This window comes from Dermacentor silvarum, chromosome 4 (genome assembly GCF_013339745.2).
Source record: "Dermacentor silvarum isolate Dsil-2018 chromosome 4, BIME_Dsil_1.4, whole genome shotgun sequence".
Classification (NCBI taxonomy): domain Eukaryota; kingdom Metazoa; phylum Arthropoda; class Arachnida; order Ixodida; family Ixodidae; genus Dermacentor; species Dermacentor silvarum.
In genome coordinates this window covers 99211731-99226527 of record NC_051157.2, presented here as the reverse complement: position 1 = coordinate 99226527, position 14797 = coordinate 99211731, and the positions used below count along the sequence as shown (strand labels likewise).

The 14797-nt window shown below is 49.9% G+C and overlaps 1 protein-coding gene across 1 annotated transcript in view; it reads right to left on the bottom strand.

The window, feature by feature from the left end:
* The window catches only part of LOC119448781 (ankyrin repeat and SAM domain-containing protein 1A), a 92806-nt gene that overhangs the window by 36176 nt on the left and 41833 nt on the right, over window positions 1–14797 (bottom strand). Inside the window, exons 5-7 of the mRNA XM_049666500.1 lie at window positions 12978–13182; window positions 4988–5261; window positions 602–859 (exon numbers count right to left, since the gene is read on the bottom strand). Of these exons, the coding sequence (XP_049522457.1) occupies window positions 602–859; window positions 4988–5261; window positions 12978–13182 (737 nt within the window). The remainder of the gene's footprint in view (window positions 1–601; window positions 860–4987; window positions 5262–12977; window positions 13183–14797) is intronic.

Sequence of the window (14797 nt, the reverse complement as noted above, 5' to 3'; positions counted from 1 at the left end):
AGGTACAGCAATAAAACAATAAAAAAAGAATAACTAACATAGCACGGGATACTTTGACGCAGATTAAGTATAAGGTGGTCTCCTGGCCAGCTCCTGTCAACCATTACATACAGCTAAAAAAAAAAAAAAAAAAAAAGCAGTCACAGAGCTACATAGCGATGGTAAGGAACTACGTGGGGCTAGGGCATTAAATTAAATTAAATTATGGGGTTTTACGTGCCAAAACCTCGATCTCATTATGAGCCACGCCGTTGTGCGGGACTCCGGAATAATTTGGACCACCTGGGTTTCTTTAAATAGTCCCCAAATTTAAGTACACGGGTGCAAGAGAGTGAGACAGAAAGAAACCGAGAAACAAAAGCAAAGGCAGGGAGGTTAATCAGATTGCACACGCTTTGCTACCCTACATTGGGGGAGGAGGAAGCAGCGAGTATGACAAAAAAAAAAGAAGCAAGGAGAAATACAAGGGATGCGCGCGAGAGCGCTGAACCGTGCTCCCTCAAGGGCGGCAGAAAATAGCGCCAACCTTTCCTTTTTCTCATAACGAACAACTCAGTAGTAAAGAAGTGACCGGGCTTTTTAGAGAGACAGCAGCACGCACCTGGTCGTAGAGGCTGCTGAGCTCGCAGAGCCTGGACGAGGCGTCGCTGTGATTGTCGAGGTGAGGCTGTTGTTGCTGTTGTTGCTGCTGCTGCTGCGACGAGGCATTGGGCCGCATGTCCACGTACTCGGCCGAGGAGCGCGAGTCGCCGGACGAGAGACGCCGCCGCCTCTGCGGACCCCCGGAGGTGGCCAGGCACAGCTGCTCGTACACGCCCGGAGAGCAGGCCACCGAGCGCCGAGGGGGCTTCGCAGGAGGCTGCGAAGGAGAGTCACGTGTGATGGTTGAGCCACACGGGCCCGCGTGTTGCGTGCGCGTGCGTGCGTGCGTGCACCCGTGATTGCTTTAACCTTTCTCAAAAAGTTACTAACTAGAACTTTGGCGCTAATGTCTACGGGAGCTGCGAGAAAGTATGGCGGATCAGGCAGCATGGAAATAATAACTATACAGTACATGTTATTTTGGCTAGACATCGTGTTTTTAGCTGAATTCAAACATCTTTGTAACTTCGCAAACCGATAATTTTCAAGAAGATACTGCGTTATTACATGCACCGACAGTTCGCAACGATTCCGCACTTGCGCAGAGACTTTATTTCCTTGCTGTGTTCAAACAGCTGTGAGTGCTATTCGTAAAACTTGAACACAAATATGGCGCTTGCGAAGCCACGTGGTTGCCGCAGAGCGCCACCACCTCGAGAATAGGCATTCGCCTATGGCCTAACAGTCCTACTTGCAGTCCTCCATGGAATATATATACAGTGTCGCATGGTTATAGGTTTCAGTATAGCCCCGACCCACGTCCCCTTCCATAAGGATACACCGTAAAGCATGCACGTGCACGTTGTGAAGAAACAGCATAAGCTATGCAGCTTTCATAATCATCTTCGCCACATACCACTCTCCTTCGTATTCCTACCCTGCCTCTGTCGTTCTCCCAACACCCTTACCCGGCGTGGAGTGGCAGGCTAAAGGTGCGTCAGTCAGACTCCCCCCACCCATTCTGCCATTAAAGTTCCTCTCCCGCAAAATCTTGAGGCCTACATCAGTGCGTGAAAGCTTCGCAACGTTACCACGATGAGTGTGGCCGCGTCCGAGGTATTCGCTAAGTGTCACGCTAAATGACTGGGCTTCGGCCGTCGTAAGCTTCGTTTACGTGAACTCAAGGCGAGCGGATCGAGTCAAAAGTCGCGAGGACCGAACTCGACTCGACTTTATCGGTTTCATGTGAACGTAGCGGTAGATATGTCGGACCTCAGAGGAACTGTAGCTGCGCGGAGACAACGCGTCCGGCCAGCTGCAAAGCTGCAATAGTGGATATGCATGCATTCAGCACGCGTGCAGAGGTGCGAGAAACTGCACGTTACGCACACGTATGCGAACATTTCGGTTTACACTGCTCGTGCGGACCCAGTGCAAACTGAAATTTGCGCGCCCATGTGTGACACGTGCAGTTTTTTCGCCCGTCCGCACGCGTGCGGAATGCGTGCGGAAGGCCGTGCGGATTGAGCCTGAGGCGGCCCTAAGGTGACAAACAGCGAGTACGTTGTCACAAGATGGTGGCAACCGATAGAGGCAACTGATTTATTTCCACTTCTAGGTCGACATCCGCCATCTTGTGTGCGTCAAGCTATTTGTGTGGGGAAGCGACACCTGCAGAATTTCGCATATCCCCTATTGTATCCGTGTTCAGCTGCCGATTTCTATAGCGTCTTCCGTAAGTGGACGTCGCCGAGGAAAAAAAAAATATTTCGCCGCCTATAACGGTCAACTTCAGCACAATTCAACGCATTCATCGGAACCAAACAGCGCTTCGAACATTCACTGTTGACTCGAAGATGGGGGGGGGGGGGGGGGGGGGGGCACATGTGCCTGGTGCACCCCACATCTGGCTGCAACAGCACGGGTATACGCTTTCATCCCACTGTTCTCATTTTTCGCCTCTGCGTGGCCAAGCCGCGCAATGGACACATATACGTATATATTTTTCATGCCGCACGACATCCACGTCGTGGCTAATATACGTAATGCAACACCGTATTTCACTATGCCCTTCACTGCCAATAGAAGAGCATGTTCGACAATCTTGGGTGCATGGCAACGAATTCTCAGAGAAACTTCGCAGCTGGGTTTATTTATTTATTTATTTATTTATTTATTTATTTATTTATTTATTTATTTATTTATTTATTTATTTATTTATTTATTTATTCATTCATTCATTCATTCATTCATTCATTCATTCATTCATTCATTCATTCATTCATTATTTATTTATTTATTTATTTATTTATACTGGTCGTGTAAATGTCAATAAACGCGTCACCAGGCTTCTCCACAACGTGAAGATGTATGAACGAAAGTATGATGCGAGGTAAAGTGAATCCGTATACAGCTGGGAGCTTGACCCGAGCCCAGCAACGACCGCTCCGCACGATTCGGCAAACGTACGCCAGCAACCGGGTGTATATATATAAAGGGGACCCCCGTCGCGACTTGCATCAGAGCATGAACGGCGGGCGACGGCGACACACACACGCGCAAGACAAAAGGCGCGAAACCCGATCGGCACGCGGCGAATGGCCTCGCAGCAAGAGACGCGTGACAGACGCTCGGCACGCGAAGATGTCAGTAAGACAGCCGTTGCATACGTAAGGATGGAGCCCGGTCGGAACAACCAGCTCAGTTATATAATACGGGGTGACACGGCGCACTTTTGATCGCGATCACGCAGGGTCGTGATTGGCTCCTTTACGCAAGCTGCGCGAGGGAGCCAATCGCAGTGGAGAATTTCGATCCGGATCGGGCTTGACCACGATCAAAAGTGCGCCGTGTGACACCCGTATAAGAGTAACAGAGCGACTTGCACTAGTGCGTTTTCAATGAGCATCGAGATGGCATGAAAGACCGTGGTCGTTGTCAGTTGCCTTCCTTCGTCATTGTCAGTTGTCTTCCCCGCCTAAAGAAGTATGCACAATGCGATCAATTATTATCCATCGCATGGCCAATACGCGAATACAGAAGAGAGCCTATATACACGCGTTCGGTCTTGAAAGGCCGGGGGCCGCCAAGACGAGTCCACCTTCGCCAGATGGCAGCAACAGACGAAACATCGCTCGGTGGTGCCAAGTGAAGATGCCGACATTCGAGAGAAAGAATTACAGGAAGCCATACATCTCTCGCGCAAGGGGAGACGATCGAGTCACCGCGGAACACGTCGCGGCGGCGTGACGTGGACTTCCGGGCGGAAGCGCGACGGCGCCGGCGACAGCAGCTAGCGAGAGTATCCGGTGTCGCGAAAGCGCTCACCCACAAAAGATGCCCACTTATCTTCAACCGACGCGCGCCGGGGAGTTCGCTGTAGAGCGACCGCGGGAACACAAACAGCGAGACGCTATCGTTCTGCCCGTTTAGTAAACATTTACGAGGCCTCTACGCGGAAGCGTTTTGTCTGCACGCGTTGCCCGACTGCCTGTATAGCATATAGCGTAAGGCTTTTACAGAGGCACGGTCGCGGGCGGCGTTTAGAGATAGGCGCAATAATGCAAATTATGAAATATTTCGTTCACCGTCCACGGATGAGATTCTTACATGGGTGAGGTTACACGGGTGGATCTGATCACATTCCACCCGTGTTAGCCTGTACAATGAGAAAGTGCGAAGCGCGTTATACATATGGCCCTCAGCGGTGAACTGGAGCAACGAAAATCGATATTAGAGCGCACAAGTGCTAGCTCAGAGAGGCAGAGCTCGTCTGCAGGCGGAAATGACTGGACCGGCTAGATGCAGTCTTCGCCATTGTGCGCCTTCACCATTATTATTGCGAAAGCATTATGTCCCACGAGGCAGAAAATCCGGCGTTGACCTCAACGAGTGCTACCAAAAATCATCATCAGCGTGGATTGGGGTTGGTACAAATTAGAGCAAGGTGGATTAAGGTGGATTGAGGTAGAGTTGTGAAGGACACGTGACAATGTGTGACGTCAGGTATCATGGACGTAACCAATTATTTAGAGAAGTCATAATGCTTTCGAGTTCAAATCACGTAAGAATATACTTAAGTGACTGTCAATTCTTTTTTTCCGCGCCGCAGCCGAAAACCTAACAAAGTGCAAGCTCCGCCCAACAAACAAACTGCCCCTTCCTTCTCCGTGTTTCCATGCTTCAAAACAAAGTTCCCGAGAGACGCCGACGTTGAAAGAAGTTCGCCTGAGCCGTGTGATCGTCACGTTAGCGAGCGAACGTAATTACCTGGCGCATCCGCGCAAGTTTTATTCGAGTTGCACAGCCGGTATGTATATGTCGTGCACTGTTATGTTGTCACCGACTTGACGCGTGCGTGATCGCGCATGCACGCACGCAGTTCGCAGACCAGACCCGCGCGTACCAGCGGCTTGGTGCCCTGCTGGTGGTGCAGCGCCGACATGGGCAGGTACGCCGAGGACGACGTCGTGGTGTTGGTGGCGTTCGCATTCCAAGCGGCGTTGGTGCCGCCGCTGCTGTCCTCGTCGAAGGAGCGTGCCGAGGTGAAGAACGCCGGCGGCGGGACCTGCGCCAACTCGGCGGGACTCAGGCTGAGCACGAGACCCCCGCCGCCGTTGCCGGTCGACCGGTGGTGGTGGTCGTCCAGGGGACGCAGCGAAGAGGCCCGCGCCACGTCACTGCGAACGGGAGGAGGAACGCGAGCACGTGCTTAAACGGACAGTAAGAGAGAGAGAAGAAAGAAACGAAACGAGAAAGGCAGGGAGGTCAATCAGAGGTGCTATGCTATTCGGGTAGTGTCGTATTCCGCCATGTTGGCGTTTTGAGCCAATCAGAGCGGCCGTAGCGGCCGCGTGAACCAATCAGGGCTGAAAAGAAGGCGAATGCGAAAATATAGCGCAATTGGACAGTATCCGGAAAACCATAGGAAATTCAGTTGCATATTGAAAACTTGGGACGGCACAGAAAGATAACAGAAAGGAGGAGCCAGCGTGCGACACGCACACACTCGTCAACACAAGTCGACATCTGCAGTTCAGAACTAATTAAATGCCGTCTGTAGAAGTCTGTATAGCACTTAAGAACTGTAACAGAGCCTTTGTCACCCTCTGCTAATGCCATGATGGTCAGTCCCGAAAGTAGTCAATCAAGAACTCGAGCTAGCGCAGCTGTAAATGATCGTCTATAACGAGCACGGTCACAAATAACACTATAACGAGCACGGTCACAAAGAATACGCTCGACGGTCCCCACGCCACCTCAGTCGTCACGCACCGCCTCGTCGTCGGTCATTCCAATATGGAAGGCATAAGATTTCGCAAAGGCTACAGCTAAGCTACAGTCGACAAAACAACGTTACCTTGCGTACGGGGAGTCTGGGATTTGCAGTCAGTTATGTTAAAAACTTGGCATGTTCCACGCTAACAAACGTGACGCCTCAAGCAAGCACGCGAAGTTTCCTGGCTGCATCTTCTCTTGACAACAGGATCGATTCCTGTGCGCTGCCTTCGCGCGCTGATCGACCAACGCCATGACACCGCAGTGGCCTAAAGGCCACATAAAAATGTGGCGTGACGTCCCTTCTCGACCAATATGTGGAGAAGCTCTCTAATTTCCAACTCTTACTCGTGTGGTCCGCGCTGAAGGCCAATAGTAAAGACTGCAAGGCTTCATTCGAGTCGGAGAATACGGACCACTTGCCAGGAAGTTCTTGGCTGGTGAGATGAAGGGAACCACGAAGAGCTCCAAGTTCCGAACTCGTCGACGTGGTTAAGTAGGACGTTTCGAAACTGACGGCGATGGTTCTCGCTCAGAAGACTGCGGCTCCGGCCACGCAGTTAAGAGAGGCTGAGATGTAGGTATAAATATGGACACGATGGGTGTATTTCTTGTACAAATGGAGAAGCGAAAGCTGTTTAAGAGCAGGCAACTGCGGTAGGCAAACGTTCACACGATTTTAGTGTCGGCCTTAAGTAGCAGGATCGATAACATTGCCGATACGTGGTGAACGCCCTCGCTGAAAGCAGCGTGCAGTCTGGGTGGGCATTGTGTTGTTCGAGGTACCACTCGCAGCAGGCGAGGATCTTCCTCACCCCCGATTCTGCTGACAGTTTACGGAGACAGTGTCCAAAGGCGAAACTGACACATTTTTCATCGGAAAGAGTGACCGATACTGGCTATAAAGGCGTGGTCACGACCACGTCTGAGCCGCAGTGACGAAGGACAAGAAGAACTGAAGATGAGATTAACCTTCACAATAAACGGCGCCTGTATAATTCGTTCTGAAACGGGCCAAACATGGCTCGACCACCGGAACTCGTAGCTGGAGCCGATTCCTTGCCCGCGCTGTCAGTAATTCCTGCAGCGCCGAGGTCCAACTTCATCGTGAAATCATGCTTGCTTGAGACTACAACACAGGCGCTGCTTTCAGCCGGCTAAGAAAGCGACGCGAGAACGTTCCGGCCGGATTACGCACACGACTCGGAGGGACTTTCCCTCGCAAAGTGCCTAATGGGAAAGGTACAAAGTACAAAGGACAGGAACAAAGCCGCGTTCACCTTAGAAGTTCTCACCGTTCGCATGCCATCACTGTTTACGGGTTTTAAGACGACGAGCGGCCGGAAACGCAAAAGAAGAAGTAATTACGGGAAACGACGTTCGGAAACGACGTCCGTAAACGGTTACAGGCTGCGAACTGGGAAGGAGAAAGAACACTCGCACGTGCGCACGCACTCACGAGCACGAACAGCTGGCCTCACGAAACAGTCGTAAGTACAAAGATCCCAAGCATATAGTGCTGACTGTTAAGCCTCGCAAGCGTTCCATGCGCTGCCGAAAAGGCTAGAGGCGGACGCTAGACATAGGTCATTGACCATCGTGGAACAGCAAGTTGTACTCCTGCGTCACTCTGCTTTCAGTGGATTACGTGAATCTTTTTCTTGAACACGGTGTTTCGCGCTTTTGCGGCTAAACATCTCCGTACGTCCAACGTATCGCTCGTTTCCCATCAACGCGGTCGGCAACACTGTGTTGAAAGGCGCCATGGAGGAAGGAAAGCGAAGGAGAGGCCCCAGCCAGCACGGACGTGATGGACAAAGTGTGGCGGAAGTCACGTGCTGTTTTTCGCAAAGGAGCACCGGGACTGGTACCCCAAACGTCAACGTTGCCATTTCAACCGCGCTCCTATAGCTGAAGCTCTCGCTGCTACTCTCGGCCTCTGAAAAGTGAGATAAGATTTTTCCGCCGGTGTCTTTCTTGTAGTACATTTTTTTTTCGCGAGAAAAGCTGACTTTGGAGTGTGGTGTGTAAGCTTAAAAGTTGTGTTTTCGGTCTGTGAGTGTGAGTGTCAGCCAGCAACAGATACACTCAAGCAATCACGGCGCTGATGAGAAACTAGCGATACGTCGGACGTACGGAGAGGTTTAACAGCAGAGTTCTTTCACGCAGACACTCGGTGCACCTTGGTTAACCTATTCGCGCGACCTACAGGGACTCGTGACCGACACATGCATGTGCTGCCTCCAGATTAGCTCTTGGGTTAGCGCAAGCGCAGCGCGTTCGAGGCGATGGCGTCCAACAACAACATCATCATCATCAGCCTATATTTATGTCCACTGCAGGACGAATGCGTCTCCCTGCGATCTCCAATTACCCCTGTATTGCGCTAGCTGATTCCAACTTGCGTCTGCAAATTTCCCTAACTTCATCACCCCACGTAGTTTTCTGCCGTCCTCGACTGCACTTCCCTTCTCTTGGTATCCATTCTGTAACTCTAATGGTCCACCGGTTATCCACCCTACGCATTACATGGCCTGCCCAGCTACATTTTTTCCACTTAATGTCAACTAGAATATCGGTTATCCCTGTTTGCTCTCTGATCCACTCCGCTCTCTTCCTGTGTATTAACGTTAGGCCTAACATTTTTCGATTCACTTCAACCGGATTTCTGCCGTCGCCGTCGCCGTGAGGTTCCGTACAGATCTTTGTGCGGTCCTTAACTTGTCCGGCACCAAAGCGTATCTTGCTCGAGCTTCTTTGTGCCCGGCGGTTCATGATCTCTTATCTCACAGTTTGCGCATTCGCCGCTGTTTCCGTTGAAGCGATATATGTTGACAGTATTCAGTGTGATCTATTCATGTTTGCACCGGTAGAATCAACGTGCCCAGTTTATGCAATGAATAGCTCTCTACTAATTTGCTATCGCAATCGATGCTTCGCCTTTCGGGCGAAACTGCGACATTTTTTTCTCGAGTTTCTTTGTTAACCTCCAAGTTTCTGCCCCATATATTAGCACCGGTAGAATGCGATGACTGTACACCTTTCTTTTCAACCACAGTGGTAAGCTCCCAGTCAGGATTTGGCAATGCCTGCCGTATGCACTCCAACCCAATTTTATTCTTCTGTAAATTTCTGTCTCATGATCAGCGTCCCCTGTGAGTAATTGACCTAGGTAAGCGTACTCCTTTACAGGCTCTAGAGGCTTACTGGCGATCCTGAATTCTTGTTCCCTTGCCAGGCTATTGAACATTATATTTGTCTTCTGCATATTCATCTTCAACCCCACTCTTACACTTTCTCGGTTAAGGTCCTCGATCATATGCTGTAATTGGTCCCCATTGTTGCTGAATAGGACAATGTCATCTGCAAACCGCAGGTTGCTGAGATATTCGCCGTTGATCCTCACTCCTAAGCCTTCCCAGTCTAAGAGCTTGAATACTTCTTCTAAGCATGCAGTGAATAGAACTGGAGAGATTGTGTCTCCTTGCCTGACCCCTTTCTTGATAGGTAACTCTCTACTTTTCCTGTGGAGAACCAAGGTTGCTGTGCAATCCTTGTAGGTATTTGCCAAGATATTCACGTATGCCTCCTGTACTCCTTGATTACGCAATGCCTCTATGACTGCTGGTATCTCTACTGAATCAAATGCTTTTTTCATTCAAATGCTTTTCATGCGTCCAACATAGCCTTAGACAAAACGAGCGGAGACGTGACTGTCATCGAGGTGTGAGGGTACTCGACCACTGCGCCACGCTCTGCAGGCCATGCGGAACGGAAGCGTTCCCCTCCGCCCCCCCCTGCGACCACTCCGTGGCGCTGGGTGCAATCACGGCGCCAGAAGGCAAGACACAGGGGGTTCAAAACGGAGGTAATTCGTGATAATTACTCTCACGGAGGGGGGGTGGTGGGATAATCAAGATGTGCCAGAACGGGAAATAAAAACAGCGCAACGGCTCAAGCACACACGCCAGGAAGCACTCAACTCGGTCACGATCCGTTGCCCAAGTTCCTTTTGTCTTCCGAAAGCTGCAGTGCATGCCATTGCAGTGCCACCTTTAAAACATTCAGTGACCAACACATGGTCAACCAATCTCGTACTCTCAAAAGAAACACTAGAGTATAACACTAAAGCACTGTAGATAAGTAAATCACCCTTTAAAAAACGATATTATCATTCATTCAACGGGAAGAGGGTTCATCTTTGCTCAAGAAAATCAAGGCAGAACCTCCCATCCTTGAATTTCGAGCCAAAACCTCAGGGGGGTGCACGCCAGTGTGACGTCACATATTTCTCGTCAAGTAATTTTCTCCTACTTGGGCCGCTTTAGAGCAGGGAGGCTCTCCGAATTTGCTAAATTGACCCCCTGTATTCTCAATGTATGGTAGACTCAACCGAGTTTAACACAGCGCCGCCCCTCGATGCAAGATGACGCCGTACGGTTCTCAAGAAATGCTGTGGAGCGACCACTTCTCTCGAGGGACGGCGCTGCGATCAACTTTGCCGGGTCGGGGTGGAGATGCCAGGCGGAGGAACGCTCCAGGATACAGAGGTAAGTCTTCGGCTCACTTGCGTAGAATGTAATGTCCGTTACTCCAATAAGCAACTAACTATAGACCAGAGCAGACAACCTCAAAATCGGTGACGTCACGGCTAGTTGCGGGAACTTCAGGACGGCGTCGCCACCTGTCTCTTTTTTTTTTTTTTTTTTTGCGTCTCTTCTGGCATTACCGAGAGGCGAGGCTACCCTTGTGAAAAGAGTGACATCAAGTGTGACCTATACATTGCGGTTGGAAAGGCGTAATTTACTGACACAGCTTAACATACAGTACTGCTGCTTTGTGCACCCTTAAACGATAACCATATGTAACTCGCCTTCGACGCATCTTCGGCGGCGACCATGACTTCGCCCGGCGTCAGAGCGTACATTTTTACTGACTGCACAAGAAACCGCGCTTCGATTCCGGCTGAAACTTGTGACCCTGTATGCCGCAGACTTAGGGACTACAGCGGTATACCCATTTCGGTCACAACTCTCTTTATTTGCCGCTAACAGATCTGTATTTTTGTTATGTAGCCTGTTTCGTATGTTTCTCACATTCTTTGCTATTGCTATTCATTTTTCTTTTCTTGCACCGTGTTTTGTTAATAGAGATGTTTTAACCCCGCAGCTACGATGCACTTCGGGCGACTACATACAGTGCATATGTAGCATACGAATATACAAACATGCAAATTATCCGACAGCGTGGCAATTGTGCAACGCGATGCCGGATGTACGTCGCAAATAAGTTCCGTGTAAAGAACCGTGTTCTATGGGGAGTATACACGCGGAAACGCATATGTTCATTAAAAACCTTTACACCGTTAAGGGTGTTTTTGTCCCATGGGTAACGCTCCTACCATCAGAGCTTTAAGACAATTGACGGAGCACGGCAACGGGAGTTCTAACTAGACGTGCGACGAGATAAATCGCGGTTCAAAATTATGCAATAATGCTGACAGCCTTGAGTACACAGAAATATCCGACAGGAGGATTTCACAACAATAGCTTCGCAAGTTCATTTTAATGCAATTTTGGTGTCGTCTGTCACAGCTATCGTCATTTTTACCTTGCCAGAAAAAAAAAGGTCACCAAATAAGATACCATCATTGGTCCCCACCAACGATTCGATCTTACCCCTTAACTCTTTCCCTACCGCGCCCATTGGGCATGGTTAGCCCTCTATCGATGGTTTGAAACGCCACTTTCGAGACCTTCCGCGCCGTTCACAGACACACTGCACCATCGGACGTGAAAGAAGAGAAACTATATTTTTGTTTTCCAAGCAGTTCGCTTTTCCCCCCGCCTAGCGGTGATTTTTAAACGCGCTCCGAAGTTTCGCGATCGTCAAAGCAGAATGCAAAAATGTCCGGAAACAGCGCGCGCGCTTCGGGAGATCGCAGATATCGTGATTCCGCTGCCTCTGCGGCTGATCTTATCGATACATCGAATAGCAGCGAGTCAGAGGACGCTGACTTTTCGTCGGACTTTGAGTCTGAAAGCGACGACGGCGCAAGCCAGCCCGGAAAATCGGCGGCCGCAGCCCAGCACGCCCAACTGTAGTGCTTGCAGTCAAATTTTTGTAGCGAAATACCTGTTCAATGAAAAATTTTGATTTTTTTCGGACATAGTGCCTAATAGACGGCAATACATATTGTATACCTCATAATTTTCGTAACATTTTTTTCTTCATAGAAACAAGCGTGTCTTTACAAACTTTGTTCAATTTTACCGCATAATCTTGATTTTAACAATTTATATCTGTTTAATAACATACATCTCTTTAATAAAACTTTTATGCGTGAAAAGTGCATTCATTTTGCTTTCCGTTTATGTGTTACATTAAATATTGAGTGCAGTAGTTCCTTCAGAAAAAACAAAACATCTTCCGTAACATAAAAAACACCTTTTTTCCCCATGGTAGGAAAAGAGTTAAATGCGAGGGTGTTAGCCATGGGACAACCGAATACCCTTTATAGACCCACAAAGGTGTAAGAAAATTCGGAGGACGCTTAAGCTTCGCCTTTAAGAGTGTAACGCAACAGCATTCAAAGATCCCTGAATGCTTGTCAGACTTCCCGGCAACTACAGCTTTCTTTTTTCTCCACCTTCGCCTCTCCGTGCCGCTGCCGTTTTACGCTGCCAAGGAGGCGAGCGCCATCTGTAGGGTGTTTGTGCAAGTAACCTATCCGGGCGCGCCGCTGTTGGTATGGTAAAAACGCTGGAAAAGGAGTTTGTATTTGCGTTTCCTCGTAACAGTATTAAGTTTTCTCGTACATTCAAATTAAAATCCGACGCTATCCATGTCTAAAGGTTGTGGTTAAGTCGTACTTCACGATTTTCTGACGGATTTCACTTTGAGAAATTCAATTAGTCCACTAACGCCTCTGCGTTACGCGGGGGGCCTGCGTGGTCAGGGTGGTTCGGGATGATTTTCTCAGCCGCGGACGCCGGCGCCCACGCCGACACCGATGTCGGATTTGCTGGGACACGGGCCCCTTAACGCTCTCGCGTTAAAATGTTTGGAGAGAGTGCATAGTCGCGAGATGTGCCGAGGAGGAGAGCTGCTGGTCTCACCCGAGCGAGGGCCTCTTGACGTGCCTGGAGGCGGCGGCGTGCATGTCGAGCAGCATGTCCTGCGAGCCGCCCAGTCCCGCCGAGTTTCGCCGCGGCAGGCCCGAAGACTGCACGGGCCTCGGCGCGGGGCTCGCGAACGCCGGCGGCGGGCTGATGGAGCGCGGGCTGGCGTCCGCCGAACCGCCGCTGTCCGCCTCGGCGCGCTCTGAAAAAAAAATAATAATAAATAAAATAAAAAAAGGGGGGGGGGGGGGGGCGGTCAAAACAGGCGCATGTTGGTTGGTGCGGCATATAAGCACACGCAGTGTACACACGTGGTCAGAATGGAATAAGGTTCTTCACAGTCGCATACGTTCCAGATGGGTCCGCTCTGCGTATGAATGCTATATAGGCCCAGTCAGGTGTCGCCTAGCAACGGAGACGCGCGCGCCTCTGCTGTAAACCGGCAGCATACGCTTTTTTCCCCTTCGACTTCTGCGGTATGCTCTTTCTTTCCTTTTTTTTTTTCTATGCTTCATCACCAGGCCTGGTACAGAGGGTTCCTAGGGGTTAGATGCCCCTTTAGCGGCCGCCGACCAATGAATAATGACACGTTACTGCCAATTTGCTTTATTGTAATAAAGTCGAAACCGGATATATCGAATCGGAGGGGGATCACAAGAAAGTTCGATATATAGGTATTTCGATATATAAAATAAAAACTTTATACAAAAAATTTTACTCGGGATTTTACTGCAGTTCGTTATACACAATAATCCGCTATATGTGGGTTCGATATATCCGGGTTCGACTGATATCCGTTTCGAGTTTATACGGAGAAAGAGTTAGAGAGAAACAATTATGAGAGAAAGGTGGAGAGTTCGGCCTGAGTGACGTGCCTCTAGCCTGTTACTCCCCGTTGAGAAAAGGGTTTGCAGGAACTACAGTGACAGGGTAGAATTAGGTCATGTTCGTGGCGGGGTGTAGTATACGCAGAGTAGGCTCTTCTTTTTTTTTTTTTTTTTTGATCGTATAGTGTAAATCCCCTCTCGCTGTTAGAACCAGCAGCTACAACGCGGTCGCAAGCTCACGGCGACTTATTTTTGCGTTGCCCCTTCAGCTGACGAGCGCAAACGTTTGAGGAGCAAGCAAGCAATAAGCAAGCTGTGGGAGGGTGCCGCTGTCGCAGTAAACGAGTTCACAGTCGAAGCAATCGCTTGAGGTCTGCTGTTGCAAAGAAAACTACTGCAGTATACGGCTGCTCGCTACATGCGCTGGCTCTATACATCCCCACACATGATATGCAAACATTTGCAACGTCAAGTTACGCTTTTAGTGTTCAGTTCCGCACCTAGTACGGGCTTCCTTTCCTTGCCTTTGGCCAGGGTGAAATGCTTTCATTGTTTCATATAATATTTTTTTTCTTGTTGAGCATTTCTCATTTCTTTGCCAGCACCACCAACGTAAGCGTCGGCGCACTTAAGAAACCGAGCGTCCGGTTCGTGCCAGTGCAAACCGCCGCCCTCGCGAGTTCAAAACAAAGCAGTCTTTGACCAGCTTGCGACGCACGCAACCGCCCCGCTTGGCCACAACAATAGCCGCATGTATGCGTGCCTGCACGCGCGTAGCTGAAGACAAGATTTGCATCTCTAATTACCGTGCCACGGATTCGTGAGGCGGGCCGACGAAGGCACCCGGAACAGCGGCGAGAGAGGAGGAACACAAAGGAGACAAGACTTGGCGGAAGGAGAAGTGCGCTCCGTCTCACTAATACCGTGCAGCGTTAGAAAAGCCAGGGACGCCTGTTTACTGACCACCTCAAGCAATGGACAGATCGATGG